Here is a 24,707-nt window from a genome sequence, read left to right as displayed (position 1 = left end):
CTATTTCAGTTCAACAACTCAACTGGCTTCTGAAGAGTTAAAACATGAACAGTATTTTTTTTCTCAAAATTGATTAAACACAATGAGTATTTCATTTAAAAAGATCTCCCCCTCTTAAAAAGGCAAAAGAAAAGCTGCCATTTTCCTTCAGCATTACATGCATCAGAATCTAAAAAACCTGCCTTCAAAATAATTTTAAAAACACACCTGCTAAAAACACAAGTTTTACACTACAGGTGAAGCTTTACTTCACATTTTACTTAACTTTGTTTTTCAAGTTCAAGTTTGTTTCTTGTTAAAATAAATACCTTTCTTATGGTAATATTTTTAACATTTTCAAATTAAATTATCAGTAATGGCTACAGTAAATAGATGATGTACAACAGAAGGCAAACAGCAAGTAAAACTTGTTAGCAGTGGAGAACATGACCTCAGTTTTGTTACACAAAGAATGAGATTTGCTCATAGGTGGCACCTGCTCCCACTGAAGTACAGGACAGTCTCCCATAAACTTAAATGGGAGCTGGGTTTGGCGACTTTGACATGAAATTTCTCTACACGATTTGCCACAAGGAACTACTATATGAAAAGAAGGCTCAACTTTTAGCACAATTCAGACTAAGTTGTTTTATACAAAATATATATATTTTTAATAACCTATATAATATCAGAGACTGAAACACTGACTTGAAGGTGACATTTGATTTTATTCCAGATTCCCAGTAAATATGTTTTTAAAACTCTGTCAGCAAGATGTTCCATGACAGTTTGCATCGTTTTCTAAAGACTATTTTAAAAGATCACCTTTCCCCTCGAAACTTAAAAATACAATGAAAACAAACTTTAATTTCAAAAGAAATTACATAACCAGCAGTAAATGCACAGTGCACAACTGCCTGCTCTCACTTTAAGGAAGGCAAAATGTTTTTTTTTTTAAGTATCCATCAATGTTTGGATTTTATACTCATAGAACTCTGTATAATTAAGAGACAGATACAGAACTTCCTTTTAACCAGTGCTGAAAACTGACCAATTGCAGAACCCTCTGCTTACATCTACATGATGTGAAATGGAACAGTGATTGCTATATTAAAATAGATCCTGAGCTCCTCAGCTGCTAATATTGCTGAAAAAGTGCTCTAAATAAAATAAAAATCACTTATCTGCTAAATAATCATGCAGATTTAAGGAAAAATGCTTTTGCATTCATATAGAGACAGATGTTTGAAAAGGCACAGTTCACAACTTGTGTAGAGACTTGTAAAATGTTGCATACTGAACTTAAGTAAAGATCTCGATTTGTCAATCACATACTTAGGTAGGGTCCTCCACTGGCCTTATGTCCTTGATGTATCTATCATTAGGGCTAGAACAATAATACAAGCTGCTGTACTTAAGTGCACTGCAAGACAGTTATTGTATATTCAAGTAGCATCTTCTTCAGTATATCAGCCTTACACATAAGTAGCTACCATGTAGTATGGAAGACTGGGTGTTTCAGCAGCTCCCTTGATGGGGGTCTGTCCTGAGGTTGAAGTTCTAAACACCGAAGAGTCACATCTCTCAAACCAGGAGACAGATGTGAAGGGATTGATGGAGCAGTAGTTGCACTAGCAATCTGAACAAAAGAGAAAATAACTTTTTTAGAAGTCAGTGATTCTTAAGTCCCTTCATCTACCCCAAAAACTTTCAACAAGCTAATCATTTTCAGCTGACTAGTTATATTATGAGCTTTTATCCACTTAGCATATTTCCTACTGCAGTTTGAGGATTACAGTACTGCTTCCATTTTATAAAATAGGTCTTAAGTTTCGTTTACGCTTCTTTCCCCAATAACATATGCTCTATTGCTTTTCACAGTCTGCCTCTCTCCTTGCACTTTTCTCTAAATTTTCCTCTTACAGCAAGATTTTACAGTAACCATCTGCTAAGTAGGCCATAAGAAAAGCTCTTATGCCACGCTTACGGGTATTCTTTAGTCTAGTACTTGCCATCACTGTTAACTGACATAGTGTAAGCAAATATTGAGATATATTAAGCTGAGCGATGTTACGTTATGATATATTAAGCTGGGTATGCTTTCTTGCATTGTCTTACTGTATTTCTGCTACCACCCCAAAGGGCAATCTGTCTCGTATAGCAGCAGATCACTCCCAACCAAATTCATTTTGATCTTCTCTAGATCAAATAAAGCAAGATTGAGAAAACGGTGTGAATCTAGTGGTGCCACCCTAGACACAGACAATTACATCTCTTATAAGTGATTTGTACTTAATTAGAACATTTGGATACCACTGTGCTAGTTCTGTGTTGTGGAAACACTTTCTTCATTCACACTAGTGAAGATGCTAATCACTTTCTTCACTTGTGGCAGTATTTTCTTCATTCATGCCTACAATTCAACTAGATTTTTAGAGTTAAATATACCTAATTGATTTTAGCAAGAAACATGAATGTCAAAATAGATGATCTAGAAGAGGGAGGGATAGTATTCATATATAGCATGGCTTAATGATAAATATCTTTCAGCAAGATCTGAACATGAAGCATCAGGTTTTTACCAAAGGACATTCCCCACTATGAAATATGAATACACACATAAATGTTTTATGGTAGAAAAACTTATTTTGCTCCCTTATTTTACAGGACTGTAAAGAAAGAGTTCAAATATCAATCTTCTGTCTAGAGTCAAGACAGCTCTATTCCCAATTTTTTTAGCTTATTATATTATGTATATCTTAGAACAGAACATTTTCTGCATATTATTGTGTTGGTAGCCTTTTTTTTAAAAAAACCCAAGCAAGTATGATTATTATGTTTGTATCAATATTTATTTTATACTAACAGCTCCAATATAAAGAAGAGTCATTGCAACAAATCCTACTATCTGTATACTTTTCTAAAATTCACATTGCTGTACATGAAATTAGTCAGTGTCATTTGTAGCAACAAAGTACCTCACCTTAAATATCAGAGCAAGATGATTGGAGTGTTTCTCTGCATTCCATGGAGGTTTAGCACAAGCCATTTCTATAACAACACAGCCAACGCTCCACACATCACAGCTCCTACCATATTGCTGACCTCTCAGAACCTGAACAGACAGATCAAAGCTCAGATTATCCACTTCAAAGTCTCTTAACTCTAAGTAATAAAAAAAAAAAAAAAACAACAATAAAGTGCATTCTGATTAACATTTCAGGTTGAGTGATCAGTGATGTAAATACCATGAGATTTACACAGCTGTAGAGAGATAGTAAATAAAATGCCTGATCAAGGGGCAAAGCAAAGTATCTTGCAATAGTTAGCTTTTAATAACAATACTTATTATGTATCTCACAACAAACTACTTAAAACAACTTTGACAGCAAGAAAGAAATGTCATTATCACCATGTTGGAATAATTCCTATTTTTTAGAACAAGTACATTTAAAACACATTTGAAGCATTTACAGCAATTCTCTGTTATTTCATAGAATCATAGAATGGTTAGGGTTGGAAGGGACCTTCAAAGGTCATCTAGTTCAACCCCCCTACAAGGAGCAGGGACATCCCCAACTAGATCAGGTTGCTCAGAGCCTCATCCAACCTGGCCTTGAATGTTTCCAGGGATGGGACATCCACCACCTCTCTGGGCAACCTGTTCCAGTGTTCTACAACCCTCAGTGTAAAAAAAATTTTCTTTATATCTTATTTCCTTATATTTTCCTTATATTTGGCTGTATGAATTAGCTTAAGGAGTACAAATAAACTTTTTGAAGTAACTTCCAAAATTGTTTCCTTACCTCTGGTGCCATAAATGCAATAGTTCCCAACAACTGTCCCTGAAACTCCCCAGCACCAGTTCCTTTTGATGCCAACCTGGCTGCAGCTCCGAAATCAGCAATTCTTAATCTATGACCTGTGCTGTCAATTAGCAAATTGGCACCTGTCAATAGCATAATAAAAATACTGCTAGTTGGCTTTTTATTCAAGGCAAAAGGATAGACACTCTTCCTCCCTCTGTTTCAAAGCTATAAATAGGTTGATGGTCCTCATCCACAATATCAAGATCTAAAAGTCAAAGACAAAGTCTAATAATCTCACTTTTCTGTTATGCCTGAATAATACTATACACAGCTTGAAGCTGTCCAATAGATTTAGACAAGTAATCAAACTTTAATTTAACTAACAATCTTTAAAGCTATATGGCAACTTCACATTTATTCAAACAAATTCAGAAAACAAATTTTTCTAAACCAGTGGCACAGGTAGCAAGTATCCCCAAGCATACTATGAATGTTCTGATTAATTTCAGTAATTAAAGGTTCTTAAGTATGATCAGACAAACCCAGTAGAAATAACACTCTTGAGATGGTATCCAAGAAAAGCAATAGGTCTCAAGCCAAAATAGGTGCTGCTTTCTGAATATTCATTTTTAAAAGACATTCTAAATAATTCTCACCTTTAACATCTCTATGGATTATTTGATTCTCATGGAGGTAAGAAAGGCCACGTAACAGTTGATCTGTGTAATTAATAATAACAGATTCTTTGAAGGCTCCATATTTACTTAACAAATGAGCAACTGAACCCCCTAGAAGATAAAAAAATACAATATATCAACACTTATATTTTGTATTAGTAGAATACAGCACTGCCTCCAAAAACTGGAACTTGGTATTGATATTCCTAATTTATAACTAGATTCCCCTTGAACATTAAAAATTCCTTAGGCAAAAAGTAATATACTTGGTTACTTAATTACTTTTTACTTGGAACTGTACACATCAAAGACATAAGTCTTTATGCTTCCTAATATTTTCATCTGTCCTTAAAAGAATGTACAAATCCCTTAGTGTACAAAGTACTTTTGCTGATAAAAAAAAACCCTATATATATTTATTTCTACATTTTGCACTAAGGTTTTCAAGTAGTAGAATGCTAGCTTTCTTTGGAGCAATAGCTATGTGAAGCCTCCAGTAAGTGTTCCTTCTGAGGATCTTAATTTACTTTTGTTATCACCTAAATACCAATATATAGAAGCAAGTATACAGATAAGGAAAAGCAGTATCTTCCTCTGTTTTCCAAAAGCGATATCTAGATCCTCAAGATTTTGAGTTTCTATTGTGCCTCTCAAGGTATTCTAATATAATTTGGGCTTGAATAAGGTAAAGACAATTCCTGACATTTCATTATCTAAATAATACTATTTCAGAGAAATTATACTTAAGAGTTAAACATCCTTAGTTTTGAGAAAATAGTTTCTGCACTATTACTTGTAATAACACATACTTGGGTTTTGCTTGTTAGCACTTTGGTATTGCTAAGTGGTTTCTGCCAAAGAATATAAGTTAAGGTGCAATGTTTTCTTTTATAAGAAACAAGGATATATAAACCACCAAATCTAGTCTTGGTAACTGGACTATAACAACGTATAATCCCATTCATAAACTTAATAAAACTCCTTAAAGTATACAAACTTTCTTGTACCCACTCTGTGCAATAATGAAGAGATTTCACTATTTATTACAGAAATTACCACTTCATATATTTAATATTTGAACATATTTTTCCCAAAGAATCCTGCTTACTCCCTATTATTAGAAATTTACTTCTCAAATGCCTTTGCATGACACCTCACACAAATTTTATTAAAATGCATGGGACAAAACCCAAGTGACATATATTCCAAACTTTACTAGAAAGTTATTTTTAATAATAATTTAAATTACACAGGTACACTGAAAATGCAATAGTTTGATATATTTCCAGCAGAAGAGTCTGTGTCTCAAAGTTTCTAACTTGTGATGGGTTGACCTTGGCTGGATGCTCATCAAGTCACTCTGTCACTCCCCCTCCTCAGCTGGACAGAGGAGCAAAAATATAACAAAAGGCTCATAGGTTGAGATGAGGACAGGGAGAGATCACTCACCAATTACCATCACAGGCAAAACAGACTTGACTTGGGGAAATTTTATTACCAATCAAATCAGAGTAGTATTAATGAGAAATAAAACCAAATCTTAAACCACCTTCCCTCCCTGCTTCCCAAGCTCAACTTCACTCCCAAATTCTCTACCTCCTTCCCCCGAGCAGCACAGGGGGACAGGGAATGGGGGTTGTGGTCAATTGATCACATGTCTATGCTGCTCCTTCCTCCTCATACTCTTTCCCTGCTCCAGCATGGGGTCCTTCCCACAGGTTGCAGTTCTTCACAAACTGCTCCAGCATGGGTCCTTTCAATGGGGTGCAGTCCTTCAGGAATAGATTACTCCAGCATGGGTCCCCCACGGGGTCACAAGTCCTGCCAGCAAGCCTGCTCCAGTGTGGGATCCTTTTTTCCATGGGGTCACTGGTCCTGCCAGGAACCTGCTCTGGCACAGGCTATCCACGAGGTCACAGCCTCCTTCAGGGCACGTCCACCTGCTCCAGTGTGGGGTCCTCCACAGGCTGCAGGTAAAACTCTGCTCCTCCATGGACCTCCATGGGGTGCACGGGAACAGCCTGCCTCACCATGGTCTTCACGGGAATCTCTGCTCTGGCACCTGGAACACCTATTCTCCCTCCTTCTTCACTGACCTTGGTGTCTGCAGAGTTGTTTCTCTCACATCTTCTCACTCCTCTCTTCTGGCTGCTGTTGTGCAGCAGTTTTTCCCCCCTCTTAAATATGTTATCACAGAGGTGCTACCACTGTCGCTGATTTGCTCAGCTTTGGACAGTGCCAGGAGTCTTGGAGATGGCTGGCACTGGCTCTATTGGACATAAGGGAAGCTTCTACCAGCTTCTCCCAAAAGCAACCTCTACAGCCCCCCGCCTCAACCTTTCCATGCAAACCCAATACATAACTCTTCATTTAAATTTAGAAATTGAAGTAGTAGAATTTTGTTCAGGGCTTCCAATTACTTTAATTGTATGACAGATTAGGTATGGAAAATTGCAATTAAAAAAAGGATGCAAGTAAGAATATTGCTTAAACTGTTCTGTAAGTAAATCTTTATACTGGTTACCAACAGCAATAAAAATATAAGTTTGCAAACTGAAGTGATGCATGGAATATTTTGCAGTATGAAACTACATAGTTTAAGACTCAATTGATACTTTCATTTTCTTTGGCATGCAGTTGTTTACCTGCCATCCATTCAATAAAGAGGTTATAGTTACTCTTCTCACATGTAGCGCCCAACATTCGAATAATGTTAGGATGGCTCAGATGACTCATCATCCTTATTTCTTCTCTCAATGCTTCAACTACCTCTTCTTGCTCAGATGATGTGTTCCTGACATACGTCACCTGTTTTGAAATATGGTATTCAGATTTACCTTACATAATTATCAGTTCTGTAATTATCACCATCTGAAAATAGCAAGTATTCTTTTATCTCAAGTCCCTTCAGCTGAGACTATATATCTCCATGTGAGACAGTCATAGAAAATTAAGAGCAATCTGGAGAAATACCAACAAAAAATCTCTCCAAGTATGGCATGGGGAAACTTCCCTCTTCACTCTCCTCTGCTTAAACTAGGATTTTTTTCAGATGTTGAAGGAAGAAAGATAAGGCCTGAAACAGGATTCTGACAGTGATGTTATTTGTAAGACTTACCAGTTTAACCATACTACCTGTTTCATAACTAAACCTCTTATCCCATAAAGTCAATGAGAGAAAAAAAAAAAAAAAGCCAATCAGAAGTCCAGCAATGGAACTGGAGCCAACCATCCATACTAAATCGGAAATAATAGTATGCTGCAGAGAATTTTCCCTGGGCCTCAAAATTGTCATCTTTCCAGGAGGAGCCTCAAGGACCACATGGACAGTCCTACTCTTTCACAAGCAAGAGAGCTTCAAAGGAGAAATACCTGATGACAGATATTCTTTCCCTGATTAAATGTTTTGAAACTGCTCAATTCCATAGATATAAGTTCATTCTAGAATTAAAAAGAAAATGTTAGGACTAAGATTCCTTCTATGTTGGTATCACCGATTCAGACCTAGGGCACCTTAAATGTGGAAGATTTACTCATGTCTACAACCTTCCAAAATCTTGAGCAAAGCATGTGCATTTGGGTCCCTTTTCTCAGTCACATTTTTGTATCTAGTAATTTAAATATTAAAAATACTTGCCTCAAAGTAGGCTGTTGGATCACAGGAAACAAGCATTAAACTACATTTACTCTGCTTAAACTGTTTTAGGAAAAAAATATTGACAGGGAGAAATTACTTTTAATAGAGCATCAATTTGGAATCAAGAGATCTGGACTCCATTCCTATCTTTGGCACTGATTTGTGAACTTGATAAAAACAAAAATATATTTGAAGAACTATAAAAAAAAAGGGGCGTATAAAAATGTACATTTTTTCCTTTTAAGTAAAAGTGAAAGAAACTGAAAACACTGTTAATTCCATGCACATAAAGTCTTTGTATTATGTATCATGTGAGTACACACCACAGGGAGAAGAGGAAGTAGGGAACAGAAGTCGTCTGTGAGAGCAGAGAGCTTTTATATTTAGTATTTCAAAGAAATATTGAAGAACAAGCACAATATATTCAAGAAACTTAAGTATTTACCTGTTTTACAGCCATTAATGTCCCTGTTCCTACATCTTGAGCTTGGTAACAGGAAGAAAAAGCTCCAAGACCAATCTGTTGACCTTTAAGCCATTCTGCATCTTCTCTGTAATGGTGTTTTGCTTTGGTATGTCCAGGCAGTGTTTCTGGTGTCTGCAAATTAAATTCCAAATCAATTCCATGTTTACCAATGTGTCTAAAATGTAGACACTCTGGAAGGTTATGAAATATCCAAGTTTATGTCTCTCTCCTCTCCCTTACAGTTATTTGTAGTGCATGTTATAACATGTTTCAGTTGAGACCAGAACATCTGCGTATTCTTTAATACACATATTCCTACTGTATGGAAGAACAGAGAGCCTCCTCTGTGTTACTACCTGAAGGTGAAAGGCAAGATGTAAGGACACAAATAGGAGCAAGACTGTTTTCTATTCCTGATCTCATGTCTAGTCAAGGTTTTAGTCAGCACCTATAGTAAACACAAACAAAATCATGTTTTCTACTTAATTTATTTCTGTCATTTTATGGTTCACATGTTGTTACCTCATGCAAAGGATCACAAAACCCAACATTTCATTCCTCTTTCCAGTAACTCTACCAAGACTGTTACCTTTTCTAGGCATGCAGCCTCACAAGCTTCCAGCACCTGTCTTACTCTCAAGTCAATACACTCAACCATTTTGTGAACTTTTATAAAATACTCCTTTCTTTATCTATTCTTATTTCTTATGCTTTTGTCTATTTGCAAACAATCATCTTTTTTTTCTGATTTCTAAAGTATCTCATCTTCTCTCTCAAGATGTGCTGACAGCAAGATCTCTTCCTACTCTGCCTTTTCTTTCAGAAACTAATTTCTTTTGTACAATTGCCTTCAAAGTAAATCAGTATTAAGATGCAGTACAGGTTCTACTCCTGCTTAAAACCTTTGTTCTCATTTCTTGTTTCCCCACTTAAACACTTTCTTCTTTGCCATTTGAAAGGCTGGTATATGACATGATGTCTCTTCCAAATACTGTCATTAAACTTGTTCATAACCATAGAAGGATTCTGTTAGTACTCTCAGCTAGTAGACTGTTTATACTCCCAACTTCTAGGAGAGGGTACTGAGTCCCTTTGTGTTTTATATAACTTTGGAAATACAACAGCACTGCTTTATAAATTCAGTGAACCTCAGTTGAGACTTATGATAAATTACCATATGTATACTTACATCCTGCTGAATGATTATGATATCCTCACCATTTTCAACCTGTAGTTGGGGAATTAGTGGCAGGGCATCTTGAGATTCTGACATTGCCATAGCAATAGCTAAAGCTTCCTCCTCTTCAGCTTCCATCTTTTCCTTGCATTTTTGATTATAATTTATATCATCTTTGTAAGTATCATCATTTGCTGTCTGCTCAGGGGAAAGAACTGCAACTTCGGACTTGAATGTAACTGTGCCATCACTCACTGGCACAGAGGCCTTGAGCAGGTCCTCAATACTGGAATTGAGCTCTGCATTAACATCCAATTGACATTTCTCATCTACTGGTGTGAACACTGTCTCTTCACTTGGTATAACTGCGCTGCTGCTACTATTGCCATCACACTGCAAAATATAATTCAGGTCAAGTGTTCTACTGTTTTTTGAAGTTTCTCCCTGCTTGTTCACATCACTTGGGGTGGGCCATGATGGCCTGTATATGTGACTGGATGGCAACGCTCTGGCTTGGGTAAGAACTGGAGAAAGTTTCTCTGGTTCTTTATTTTCAGAACAGTTTCTCTGAAACCGAAGAGAAAGTTTCCGCTGTGCATGAGGAGAAGGTGAGGGGATTTTGCAGGGAACAAATCGCTGAGGTCTGAGTTTAGACACATCTGTTACAGTGCCAGCTAGTACAGATGGGTTTGAAGGAGAGAGAAGTATTGGGAATAGTGACTGAGAATGATTGGATGAGGGAGAAGAGTTCAAACACTGACTAGAGGGTTTTCCTTTTGTTTGAATGGCTGGCTTTGGTTGCTCAGTGGTTACTGGTGAAATGGGAAGTCCCACAGCAAGGTCAGCCAGCGTCTCAGAAGTGTCGTCTGGACTGGCACTCAGCTTTTTATCACTTAAACTTTTCTCACTTTTCCTTGATAACTGGACAGTATTGTTAGGAGTATTACTTTCTGTAGCTTCTGGAGAGTTAGCTGGTACAGGCAGCTGCAAAAAGTCTTTATGTTGACGTTCCCCAGAGTGTATTTTTTCCACGCCTAGCTGGATGGTATCTGCAATTTCCATTTCATCTGCTATTGACATCAGACGTCGATGCATCCTTGCGTAATGAGTTGAGCTTGTCACACTCAACATTTCTAACAGCTTTACGAAAACATGGGGCACTCTTGCCACCATTCTTGCTGCACTCAAAAATACTCTCCGGGATAGTTTTCCAACCATCGAATGAGAATTGTCAATTGACTGCAAGGCAAAATTTAAGAGGGAGAGAAGTTTCTTATATCTGAAAGTTAAAAACAAAAAAAAAAAACCATCAAAAAAAAAGAAAGAAAATAAGTGTCTTATAAACTGATATGCTCTAGTTAACTAGTACCAAGAAAGCCATTTCAAGATAATCTATTTAGCCATCAGTTCTGCAGTAGAAAGGAGACTTATTTTGCTGCACTGGTGCTTCAGAACTGTTTCACAGGTCAGAAGTTAAAAAAAGGCAACCATTTACCCTGTAAAGTAGGTGTACTTTTGCATATAAACATACACTATTTGTTTACAGGAGTTAGAACAATCAATTTTTTTAAGAAATCATCAACACCACATTCAACTACAAAGAGTGGTAGTCACATAGTGTAAGTAAGTACCTGTCTACTATAGTATCAGCCTGTAAGACACCTCCACAGACAATGTGGGGATAAAATTCACCAGGAAATTCCAACAGAAGTCTGTCTATTAGACAAAGTCGCCCCAGTAGCACTTGCCAGTTGCTAGACTCAGTTTGGGTTCCGAGAATACAGTTTAAGACATAATCAACACCACCAATACCAATAGACCCTATAAAAAAAGTTGATAAAATAAGAATTAGATATGGTCACAATCTAAATTCTGATCTAAATAAAGATCAGAACTATATCATACAGAAATACACAACGTGTGCCCAAATTAACACCACCCTCCTCCCTCAAACTGCTGAGAGCAACACTGTTCTCTCTGCCATGCTGACAAATACAGGATAAATCCTGTATTAAATTTAAAACACTTCAGTATATTTGCTTGTAATTATAATTCAATTATTTAAAAGCTATTATTACCAGATTTAAGTATTTCTCTCCCAACTGCCAGCTCTCCAGCTTGGCTTTTACACATCTCCAATAGCGTTGAGACTGAAAGTTGACTTGTTCGACTATAAGAAATTAAAACAAAAAAGCCAAACAGCTTCTAGCAGATGGTTTCAAGAAAAAAAAAAAACAAACCAAACATTTTAATCATTACATTTCAATAATCATTAGCTTGGAATTGTGCTAGGAAAATTATTTCAAATCACTTTATTCCAATACACTTTTATAATCTTCTATCTGTAAGCTACCAATAGTTGTGACATTTTTTACAAGGACACTTCCAGAAACATAATGTCCATTGCTAATAAATAAAAATCCAAATAGAAATCAGCTTTCCTATTTCTCAAATTCTTTGAGACTTTCAGGCAATAATCTCTTTATTAAAATAAATTAATTCAACTGCACATTAGGATCTCATCCTCTTGCACAAACAAGTCAAATCCAGGAATCCAGCACCACAAGGAACAGTTCTATTTCACTTATACCTTTAATTTTAGATTTTCTATTGCTAAACTATTGCCAGTGCATCTCTGGTAGCAGTGCTACTTAGGAACTAAACTGAAAGAGACAAAAACCTTAAAAAAAAAAAAAAATCAATATAGTGGACTTCTACATCTAGTTTACAGTACAGCTGAAGAAATGGTTGGTCTGGCAGAGTAGACAGGGTAGCTTGGGAGAGGAAGACAAGACCTATTCAAGTCAGAACTGCTAAATGCATTCACTCAGAATAGTCATCTCCTAACATTACACTATGAAGTAAAAAGTAATAGTGTTATGTTAGCACTTCATGACAAAGATGTACAACAGCTTTTGTTGAAGTAGGAAACATACATAATATATTAAAGATACAAAATTTGATGATTGGTACTTGCTGATTGATTAAAGGAGAGTCATGAGAATTAGACCAAAGAAATATCAACTGAGATGGATGGGATGGTTGATGACTACACCCAACATATCTTCCTTTATTTTAAAGGGAAAAAAGATCTTATGCAAGTAAAGCATCATTTAAGATCCATAAGTGCTGAAAAAATATAATCAGGTGCCTTCAAAATCTACATCTTTCAAGACAGAAGTTAGTTGGTAGCAACTAGACTTTAACACAAACATTTATACATATGATCCACACATTTTATTTCATTGCCACCTATAAATGATTTCTAGTTCCATATAAAATAGCAACAAGTGAAGCTTCAAGACATTTCAGTAACAATCCAAAATTAATTTGAAGTTAATGAGACACCATACCTGTTGGCATCTGCACATTTAACTAATATTGTCTCTACAACTGGCTTAAGAAGTCGCTGTAGTTTAGTCCTCTCTGCTAAAGTATGACAAGGAGTATATACCAGCATGGCTCTTAAGGTTTTCTAAGAGAAAGGAAAAAAAAATATATATGAAATCAAATTAGCTACAGCATTTTTTTTTTTGAGCTGTAAATAGTTCTATATAAATTGCATTCAAAATATCAGTGAAACGTTCAAAGGATAAACAGCTTACTATATATTCACCGTTAGAATTAGTCATGTATTCTTTGCGATTGTAAAGAATCTGGTCATACAAGTACTGTTAATACTTAGCACTGTAGCAAGCATTTCCTTATATTTGACCAGTGGAATCATGCCATTTTACTCTTACTGAGGATTTTGTTTCACTTGCTTTCAGATGATGGTTAAAAGTCAAGTCATCAGTGATGCTCAAGAACAATTATTAGAATTCCTGACTTCATATACCTCCTCTCTTTCAAAAATGAAGTCACTTAGAAATTACTAGAATGCAATGAGTAAACAGCTACTTACTAAAGCAGCAACATACACTTTGTAGACAGGGTCAGCACAGACCATGGACAGCACACTGCAACAGGATTCTACCACCACATCTCCTGAGGTACTGGTTTGAGATGACCCACTAACTGCTCCCAAAGCTCCAGCACTTGCGTTGTTTCCATTGCTACTTCCAGAATTTCCAGTGCTTTCACCATTAGCCAGTAATAGAGCACCACTAACATCATGGGAAAGACGTCTAAGTGCCATCTCTCGAATATTCCAGTTTCGAGAAAACAAGCAGCTAACTAACTCCATTCCAAATACCTGTCAAGGTAAAAACAACATTACAGGAGCCAAACTGAATAATACTGCAACTTAAGTACTTAAGAAGAGTAATAAAAAAGACTAAAGAAATGTTTCTGGTGAAAGATCACCTTAATAAACCTGAGAACAAAAGTGTGCCAGAAGGTAGTATCTTAAAAAAGATTCTGTGACAGAAATGAAACATCATAAGTCATCGGTTCTCAAAAAAAATCTGCTAAGAGAAGTGGAGAAATGACTGTACGGATGATTTCATTCACTCTGAATTTTAATTATTCAGTATGGAGTTTGTGTCTAGACATTGATATAAAGAACCCTGAAACCAATGTCTGGCTGTACCAGACAAAAGTTACAGCAGACATACAGGCAATACAAGTTCTCCCACTCTTAAGTATGTGATGCCTGCTCAGTTGAGCCCACTTCTATACTCTAGAGGTTATTTATGTCATTCAGCTCCTGCAACTTAGATAACAGTAAGTGCCAACTTTGTATTTGTGACACTTGCACAACCAAAACTAAAATTAAGAATTTTATTACATGGACCTTTAATACGAGGCCTGAGATGAAGTCCAAAACTGAAAATCCCAGTGAAAACAAGACTGGAAAACCTTTTCTTCTAATGCAAGTTAAATATAATTCTTTCCAATAATAATCAACAATAAAGTTGATGGGATTCAGAATAAATTTTTGAATTGTTGATTTGTCAAATCTAGCAAAACAATTAAAAAAAAAAAAAATCAGTTTTTACATTTGAAGCTTCTTTTACAAAGTAAAATTACCTGAATCCATGGCTCAGCTAAATCTTTATAGGCAGAAGGGATCTGCTGGACCCCATAATGAGTAAGGATAAAATTGCTATCTTGGGTTCTTTTCTGTGATCCAAATGTAGATTGCTGCTGACTTTGTTGATGAACCACATGGAGAACAGAAGAATCCACAGGGCTTGGCAATTCACGACTACAGATTAACAAATGAAACATTTACCAAAGTAAATACTTTAGCATATTTAGGAACATCAACTAAGGATCCAGAAACAGTTTGCTATACTCAGACTGAATCCTTACCTATAGAAGTCATGAGATCTCCATTTAGATCTACAAAGAGGACATATAAGGGGCTCTCTGTTTCTTCTGCATTCTTCTGCCCCTGGAACATAGCAACAGGATAATACGTATTTCAGGTTTACAGTGTAAAAAAACCCAGAAGATGGCATTATTATTTTTAAGTTTTACTGAAGAATGTCAGCCTCAGGATAAAGACTTCTGAACTGAATCATGTGCAAAAGCATGATAAATACGTACATTTAAACATTTTTGCATGCAGAAACACTTCATCTTAGCACTACAATTAATATTAAAAGTTATGAATTGAAATGCAGTTCTTTTTGTGCCTCAAACATAAGCAATACTTTTTCAAGAGTATTAAAACATGGGAGATGGAATTTTATTTGTTAAACTATTTACATACTTTATTTAACACAGTACATAAAAACATATTCCATAATTCACTATATAATCCTAGTAGATAACTTTCATGCATTCTAATGACAAGTCAGAGGGATAAAAGTCTGCTCCTAACCTTGCTCTAATTGGATGTGATCTCCTCACTCACGTAAGAGGCTCAAACCTCTAGTCCTGCAGTTAATTTCTTTCTCAAAGCATTCACAAATTAAGCTGTAATTTGATAACTGATAAATAAGGCATATCAATAGTACCTGAATGACACCAAACTCACAAAGAGCTACAATCATCACTTAAGAGCAGGTTTCTGTTTAACTTTTATAATAAGAAAAAAAACACCTACAACAAACACCCTAAGTTATAATACTTTTGCATATTTAGAGTCACCAGAAGTTAACAAGACAAAGATGACAACGTACATATTGACATGCAGTGGTGGTGTAATTTGTTCCTGCAGCCATCTTCACACACAGTTAGGCTCTCTTCATCCAGCATGCCTAACAAACAAATAGGGCACATCTGTTCTTCTTCATCCTTCATACTATAAAAATAAATATTTGTGATTGTAAAAATGGCACATTAGAAGTCAAAACAGGCTTTCATGGTGAAAAAGATCAACTCCCAGTTTGGAACAGTCGCTTCTAAAAAACTATATACTATTCATGAATCATTCTCCAAAATCTTGGTCTGAATAAGCGAGTAATCAATTTTTAGAAGCACTGAGTACAAACAACACTGTTGAAATGAAAAGAAACATCACAAAATGCACAACATATTTTCAAACTAGGTCAGATATCAATTAAAGACTGAAAGGTCCAGCCTTGGGCAGTTCCCTCCCCCCAAGGCTTCTTTAAACAAACCAATCTTTGCTTTTTTACTTTTCCTTTGGTTTTGAAAAACTAAGAAATCTTTAGATTGAAAGCTACAAACATATTTTCCCCACACTCCTTTCAGAGTACTAAGTCACAAGATAGTCTTTAGTCCATCACAGAAAACTGCAAATACTATTTGATGAACATATGTTAAAATAAAAAAATTAACAGAAGATAACAGCCACTCAAGAATTTTATGCCACTGAGAAACAGGTGTAATAGATTCACATGAACACTAATATATCTATATACTACATGTAGATTTAAAAAAAAAACAAACAAAACCACAAACATATTTTTCCATTTTACATGTTGCTTACATTTTATTTACCTCACCTTAATTTTTAAATGGATATAACCAGAGATTTCACTAAAAAAATTCTAAAAAACATGTAATGAAAAATACAGATTTAATTTTCTATAATATTGTTTAAATATGCAAAACTCTTACTATTCATAGTAAAAAAAGTTCAGTTGGTACATATCTAAAAGTTTGCAGGAACCCGGTATTTGTTCAGCAAAAGTATATTTTTAAAATAACAATAATTTCCTAGAACCATAGAATGGTTAGGGTTGGAAGGGCCCTTCAAAGGTGATCCAGTCCAACTCCCCTGCAAGGAGCAGGGACATCTCCAACTAGACCAGGTTGCTCAGAGCCTCACCCAACCTGGCCTTGAACGTTGCCAGGGATGGGACATCCACCACCTCTCTGGGCAACCTGTTCCAGTGTTCTACAACCCTCAGTGTAAAAATTTTTTTCCTAATATCTAATCTAAATCTACCTCCCTCTATTTTAAAACCATTACCCCTTGTCCTGTCACAACAGGCCCTACTGAAGAGTCTCTCCCCCTCTTTCCTATAGGCCCCCTTTAGATACTGGAAGACTGCTATAAGATCTCCCTGGAGCCTCCTCTTCTCCAGGCTGAACAGCCCCAACTCTCTCAGCCTGTCCTCATAAGAGAGGTGCTCCAGCCATCTTATCTTCATGGCCCTCCTCTGGACCATCTCCAACTGGTTCACGTCCACCTTCTGTTGGGGGCTCCAGAGCTGGACGCGGTACTCCAGGTGGGGTCTCACCAAAGCAGAGTAGAGGGGCAGAATCACCTCCCTTGACCTGCTGGCCACGCTTCTCTTTATGCAACCCAGGATGTGGTTGACCTTCTGGGCTGCAAGCACGCATTGTCAGCTCATGTTGAGCTTCTTGTCCACCATTTGTAGATACATTGTATTTGTATTGTCATAGTTTAGCCCTGATCAGGACCAGACTACACAGTCTCTCACCCCCCCCCCCCCCCCCGAGAGAATAGGGAGAGATAATATAAAAAAAAAGGCTCCAGGTTTGAGAGAAGGACAGGAAGAGATCCTTAAAGTTCCCATTATGGGCAAAACAGACCCGACTTAGTAATAAATGAATAGTTTTCCCCAAAAACAGCAGGATAATGAGACAGAGAACAAGATAACCTCCCCCAACCCCTTCACTCTTCCTGGGCTTAACATTATCTCTACCACTTTCCCCTCCCAAGTGGCACAGGTGGGAAGAGGGAATGGGGGTTATGGTCAGTTCATCACGTTTCATGCCACTGCTTTGTCATCAGGGGAAGAACTCCTCACATTCCTCCCCTGCTCCAGCATGGGGTCCCTCCCACGGGCCACAGTCCTTTGTGAAACTGCTCCGGCGTGGGTCATCTCTTCCACAGGGTGCAGTCCCTCCAGAAAGACTGCCCCAGTATGCCCTCCACAGGCCACAGCCTCCTTCAGGCATCCACCTGCCCCAGAGTGGGGTCCTCCACGGGCTGCAGGTGGATCTCTGCTCCTCCATGGACCTCCATGGGCTGCAGGGGAATCTTGGCCAGGAGCAGCATTACTCCTCCCCCTCCTTCTTCACTGACCTTGGCGTCTGCAGCCCTTCCTCTCACAAGAAATTCTTCACAACAGGCAGGCAGACGCCTCTCAGGTTCTCTTCACATCTCCTCCCTCTCCACTTCTTGCAGGCGAGCTGGGCCAAGTCGGGCCCAGTCAGCCACCTGGCAGGAGGCCAGAGAGTAAGGCCTGCAAGGCTCACAAGCCTCGCACCTCCCCCACCCCGTCCCTGCTTCAGTTTCTTCACATCATCTCTTCTTTTTCTTCTTTTTCTGTTTTCCCCTTCTTAAATACATTATCACAGAGGCGTTATCAGGGAACATTCTGCTACCAATTGACTCAGCCTTGGCCAGCAGTGGGTCCACCCTAGGCCGGGGTGAGTCCACTGGACAAAGGGGAGCGACTTCTAGCAGCTTCTTACAGAAGCTACCAACATAGCCCCTCCTCACTAAATAAAACCAGAACATGTATATGCATTGTTTCTATATTAGCTTCTATTTTCCTGCAAATGGTTGATGCTCATTTTCTTTGTCCTTGAAAAATCCACAAAAATAAGCTTACAGTGAAAAATTCGGTTCCACAGCATGTATAGAAACACAAGTATTAATTTGAAATTTTTTTTTTAAGAATTAGTAGTAAACCAAAAATAATTGCAAGCCACAATAATTATCAGAACTGAGTAAACTTTTATCTCAAATGAATCGGATGCTCAGTGTTCTCTAATATTTATATCATGCAAGATTAGACTCATGCAGAATGACAACTAATCTCATTGAACCAGTAATGCTGGGAACTAATAATCAAATGTACTGGCAAACAACTGAAAGAATCTTTCATCTTGTTAAAAATGAGAACTAATGTAGCAAAGTTCACAGTCCAGTGAAGCCATTCTTATTTAAAAAAAAAAAAATCTTCCTACGCAAGATATATAATTAAAGTAACTGACTCACTATGTTAGTTTTATTTAGTGAGGAGGGACTATAGTGGCAGCTTCTGTAAGAAACGCAGCCCAGCCCAGCTGCAAGAAGTGGAGAGGAGATGTGAAGAGAACCTGAGAGGCATCTGCCTGAGCCTGATTGTGAAAAATTTCTTGTGAGAGGAAAGGCTGCAGACGCCAAGGTCAGTGAAGAAGGAGGGGGAGGAGTAACGTGGCTCGTAGCCAAGATTCCCCTGCAGCCCGTGGTGATGACCATGGTGAAGCAGGCTGTCCCCCTGCAGTCCATGGAGGTCCACGGAGGAGCAGAGGATCCACCTGCAGCCCGTGGAGGACCCCACTCTGGGGCAGGCAGATGCCTGAAGGAGGCTGTGGCCTGTAGAGGGCCCGCTGGGGCAGTCTTTCTGGAGGGACTGCACCCCTTGGAAAAAGGACCCACGCCAGAGCAGTTCATGAAGGACTGCAGCCCATGGGTGGGACCCCATGCTGGAGCAGGGGAGGAATACGAGGACTTCTTCCCCCAAGGAGGGGGGATGAGCTGACCATAACCCCCTATCCTGGTTTCAGCAGGGATGGAGTTAATTTTCCTCTCTGTAGCTGGTGTGGTTTGGATTTCCTATGTGAAGAATGTTGATAAACACACTCTGACAATATGAGTTGTTGTTAATGAGACCAAGGACACTGTCTGGGTTTCCAAGTCTCACTAATGTGCAGGTGCAGGAAGCTGGGAGAAAGATAGACAGAATAATTGACCCAAACTGGCCAAAGAGTATTCCATTCCATAAACGTCGTGCTCAGTATATAAGTGGGGGTTGTCCATGGAGGGTGGCATCCATTTTCCCATCTTGTCTCTTTCTCTTGCTCGCTGGCATTGTTCCCTCTCCCTCACTGGCTCCCTTTCACTCCTTTGCTTGCTGCTCAGTTTTGTTTCCGTGATCGCTGCTCGGGACGGGCTGTATCGGTCATTGGGACATCGGGTGGTGAGAAATCGTGCACTGTTCATTTTGTATACTTTAGTATCCTTATATTCTGTTATTATTATAGTTTTCCCTTGTTATTTTAGTAAACTGTCTTCATCTCAACCCACAAGTTCTCCTTTCTTCCCAATTTCTCTCCCCCATCCTGCTGGGGAGGGTGAGTGAGAAACTGTGGTGACTCAGGCTAAACCACCACACCCCTATTCCCTCTTCCCCCTTGTGTCGCTCATGAAGGGAGGAAGGAGGTAGAGATAATGTTAAGCCTGGGAAGAGGGAAGGGTGGGGGGAGGTTATCTTGTTCTCTGTCTCATTATCCTGCTGTTTGTAGTAATAAACAAATAGTTTTCCCCAGGTCGAGTCTGTTTTGCCCATAACGGTAACTTTAGGGATCTCTCCCTGTCCTTATCTCAAACCTCGAGCCTTTTTTCTTATATTATCTCCCCTTATTCTTTCGAAGGGTGGGGGGTAGTGAGAGAGAGACTGCATAGTGTGGTCCCGATTGGGGCTAAACTATGACACTTGCCAAATAAACCAACCAGTTAAATACATAATATACTCTGGAACTACTTATGTAATTTATTTACAGTGAAATAATTTGAAAATTTGAAAAAATAATTAAAAGACTATGGGAAATTAAGGTCATAATCCGTATATCAAAATTATAAACCTGTCTGAATATATTAATCTATACTATATGCTTATTAACACAAAGTAACATATCAAGGTTGCCGGCTCTCTTGCCAGCTAACCTACCCTGCACGCGCTGGAGCCCTGCCCTGGGGGAAACCAGAGCATCACACAGATACCGTCAAGCCAAGCCTTCAATTTAATGCTGCGCAACACAGGGTTAAATACCCGTACAACCGGTACCAACGGGAACGCACCCGCCCCCTGCGCCCATGGATCTATCCGTGCCCACCACCCACACGACCACACCTGCCCCCTGCGCTCATGGACTTATCTGCGCCTAGCGCACGAATCACCGCGGACCGCCCCTCCTGTGTACATGCAGCCCTGCTAACGTTACCCCACAAAGGTACTCTAAGTTTCTCTTTACACAAAAAAAAAAAGCCTCAGTTTTGGTTGCCTTCTGTGTTTTGATATCTCTAGAGGATGTCTAGTTCACTCAGTCCACTAATGCATGCACAAATCACTTGTTTAAGAAGTTAACCAATATATTTTCAAAGTAAAGGAAAACAGCAAGCAAAAGCACTCAAGTAGAAGTCAGAAGAAATCTGTCAAAGAATCAAACATCACTTAAAATTGATAAATAAGGCATCTTTTAATATGGTATTAGTAACTCCCTTAAAATAGTTTAACCATTAATTTTGTATTGTGTTTTTTAAAATATATGCTTACTTGAATATATATAAATGTATATTAAAATTATATTTAGTATATATGTTTACACAAACACAGTACATTTACCCAGAATTTTTTCAGTATACTGTCACAGACACAAGCATTTCTCCAAAGTAGCACAAAAGTATTAGGACAAGGTGGGGGAAGAAATCCTGTTTCTTCATTTGTCAACATTTGCACAAGTGCTGTATTTGAACAAATGCACACAAATAAACAAAGGGGGCAGGGGCTTCATAGATAAAAAAAGAAAAAAAAATAATTCTTTTCACAACTCTACTTAACATTTTACAAAAAGAAGGTATAAAGCAAATATGCCCACTCAGTATGATTGTGACTAATGTATACTTGACTCTTGATTGTTTTCAAATACAGAGACTTAACATGGCTTGAAATGAAAGCAGGTTTGAACAAAAAGGATGTAGGCGATTCTAAACCTCAAAAACTAGAAAGAAATACAGAATAAAGTTTTAATTCCTTTAGAAAAATACTAACCTGTTTTCTGAACTAGATGTAGAAGTACTAGATGACAATGTATGAGAGTTTGACATGCGCGAGACAAACTTCTGGATAGCGTTACGAGATGGAGCTTTGATCCTTGAGCTACGCCTACTGTGATATTTCTGGAACAAACTCTCAACCTAACATCAGAAAAAATAGCAACAATCATATTTATGCTATCAACAGCTTGTATTTGAGGGTAATATTACTGAAGCTTAACTACTGCTAAGAAAGATTATTCACCTTCACAATAATGCATTAGCAGTATCAGAAATTTCAGAAGTCTTACTAATAAATAGACCACAAGAAACTTTACAACAAAAACCTATTTGCTTATTTAAAATAATAGCTTTAAATATATACACCATTATTTCTGAAGATCCTGGTTCCATTTACCTTTCAGCTAATCAGTAAGACAGATATAAATATTTGAGTAGAAAATCCAAGATCTGAATCACTCACTAAACTACAGGTCTAGTAATTCTTTTAGTTGTCTCTTCTATTTGCAGATTTTTTTTTTATACTTGCAGAGCTCTTGAACCCAAATTAAAGATATAATTAAAAACATATATTCTTGTTGCTTTGAAACGCAGCAGTTCTCCGCATTTTTAAGATAATACTCTAAAGACTTTTACCTGAAGTGTATTTTAGATCTGCCATTAGATCTATTAGAATTCTATTACCTCAAAGTTCTTCAGTGTCTTTCTCCAGAGCATTGGGTCTGAGGGTTCAAGCTGGAAGACTCGCAACATAACAAACAGCAGATGAATACAAAACGTCCCACGGCCACAGCTACAAGTCTGCAAAGAAAAGTATATGCTAGGGCTCTACTGAATTGATAGTTACACAGATCATTAAGTGCATCATGGAGACATATACTAGTCTCTCCCTGCCTCCACACTTAAAAAAATAAAAAGTAGTTCAAGTAAAATATTTCATATATAAGCATAAATATCTCCTTACGTGACCTTACAGAAAATATGTATCCCCAAAACATTATTCAGGGATACCTATGGAAAAGCAGACAATTAGAACATGGGTTCTCTTAACTTTTTTCCCCTCCTTTTTTTTTTTTTTTTTTAAATCAGCTGAAGCTCTTGCTACACTTCATACTAGAAGGAATTTATGCATATAATCACATACCCATAACATGACAGCAAACTTAAATGAGATGCTTCTGTTTATTCAAAAACCTAAATGTTCCCCAAGGCAGCATCACAGTAGTACTATGCAAGTCTCTGAAAAGAATCTCACTATGGTGTGATAATTTAATTAATACCCAATAAAGGAATTGCGTTGTGCTTGTTATTTATATATCCCATGACTAGAGGAAAAACAATGTTTCAGAGTGAGAAACTAGGAAAATTAAGTAGACAAATTATAGGCAAGAAAACTCAAGATAAATAATTAGGAGCCGCTTCCAGAAATGAGAAATATATAGAACATTAGTAATTACTTCCCAGAGGTTTTTTTTTAAAAAAAGATAAACTCGAGACAAAACTAATACTTGATGCGTATTTGACAAAAATACAAGTTGATTATTATATTACATGAGCACAGATTACATCCTTTAAACATTACTTTATAGAACCATTAGCGAGGGTTGGTGACTAAGTTGATCTAATTTGGTTTTGTACAGTTTTCAAAGATTAACTATAAATTAATAAAAGTTACAGACAACACAAAAATGTTCTCTACCTGAGGCCCAATAAACACTCTGTATTTATTATCAGGGCTATCTCCTCCAATTAAAAAAGAGTTAGGTCCTATCTGCTGCAGAAGGTACAGCCTGGCTCGCATAACTTTGTTGACACGACGATTTGTTTCCTCAGGGCTGTATGGAGAGGAGCCATCTGGAGATGGGGCTCGTCGAGGTGGCGTTATTCGTCCACTCTGAAACTACATAAGCAGTTCCATCATGAGCATTCCCAAGACAACAAGTTTAACTATGTATATTTTTTGCCAAAATGACACAGAATAAGAGAGCCCTCAAAGTCTGAAGAAACTATAACCTGCTTAGACTATATGAATTTAAAATTATTAATTTTGTTCCGTGCCCAGAACTCAAGGGCAGAAGAGAGTTGCAGTCAAAATTTATGTAGCAAAGGTTATAATGCTAATATATTTCATAAATGAAGAAATCCTATAACTACAGTTTACAGAAGGGAATATATGGTCAATGAAGAATAGAAGTTTAACAAATTTCAAAGATTTCCAAAGAGGAGGAAAACAGATAAAAAGAAAAACAATTGAGTAAAAACAGATCAAAGGTGAAACTGGGGGGATGTGCGTGTCTGTGGGGTTTACATTTAAATTTCTTTTGTCCCTAGTTCAGAGGAATAACAGTACATATTTTAATTCATTTTAGAAACCTTGTTTAGAGAGCAATGGGATAATAAAAGCACTTAGATCTTATTCTTTGTCGTGGTTTAGCTACAGATAGCAAAGGGGTACCACACAGCTACTCAATCACCCTCCCCCTCCCCAGGGGACAGGGAAGAGAACTGGGAAGAAAAGAAAACTTGTGGGTTGAGATAAAGGCAGTTTACTAGAATAGCAAAAGAAAACATAATAAATCACATGTGTAATAATGATAATAATACTAACACAAAAAAAAACCCCACCTAAGAATAATAATAATTAAAAAAAAAAAAAACCCAAACAAACAAGACCAAAGAATGGTGCACAATTTCTCACCACGTGACAACCCGATGACTGATACAGCCTGTCCCAAGCAGCAATCACGGAAAAAAAAAACAACAAAACAAACTCAACTGTAAACCATCCTGGAATGATTCCAAACAGCA

General features: G+C 37.6%; 1 protein-coding gene across 4 annotated transcripts in view; it reads right to left on the bottom strand.

The window, feature by feature from the left end:
* Positions 1-1,468: 1,468 nt before the first annotated feature.
* Positions 1,469-24,707, bottom strand: part of LOC147596691 (mitogen-activated protein kinase kinase kinase 1-like) — an 87,999-nt gene continuing 64,760 nt past the window's right edge. For all 4 annotated transcript variants that reach the window (XM_086769717.1, XM_086769718.1, XM_086769719.1 and 1 more), the window contains 17 exons: positions 23,599-23,799; positions 22,584-22,700; positions 21,895-22,040; positions 15,817-15,938; positions 15,002-15,083; positions 14,717-14,894; positions 13,650-13,940; positions 13,099-13,220; positions 11,824-11,915; positions 11,377-11,566; positions 9,758-11,024; positions 8,548-8,700; positions 7,111-7,273; positions 4,445-4,576; positions 3,786-3,928; positions 2,963-3,094; positions 1,469-1,618 (listed from right to left, as the gene is read on the bottom strand). In XM_086769717.1, the coding sequence (XP_086625843.1) occupies positions 1,469-1,618; positions 2,963-3,094; positions 3,786-3,928; positions 4,445-4,576; positions 7,111-7,273; positions 8,548-8,700; positions 9,758-11,024; positions 11,377-11,566; positions 11,824-11,915; positions 13,099-13,220; positions 13,650-13,940; positions 14,717-14,894; positions 15,002-15,083; positions 15,817-15,938; positions 21,895-22,040; positions 22,584-22,700; positions 23,599-23,799 (3,681 nt within the window). The remainder of the gene's footprint in view (positions 1,619-2,962; positions 3,095-3,785; positions 3,929-4,444; positions 4,577-7,110; positions 7,274-8,547; positions 8,701-9,757; positions 11,025-11,376; positions 11,567-11,823; positions 11,916-13,098; positions 13,221-13,649; positions 13,941-14,716; positions 14,895-15,001; positions 15,084-15,816; positions 15,939-21,894; positions 22,041-22,583; positions 22,701-23,598; positions 23,800-24,707) is intronic.

Source organism: Chlamydotis macqueenii, chromosome W, assembly GCF_036417535.1.
Source record: "Chlamydotis macqueenii isolate bChlMac1 chromosome W, bChlMac1.mat, whole genome shotgun sequence".
Lineage (NCBI taxonomy): Eukaryota > Metazoa > Chordata > Aves > Otidiformes > Otididae > Chlamydotis > Chlamydotis macqueenii.
Note: the sequence above shows the minus strand (reverse complement) of the source record. Positions and strands in the feature narration are given on the sequence as shown.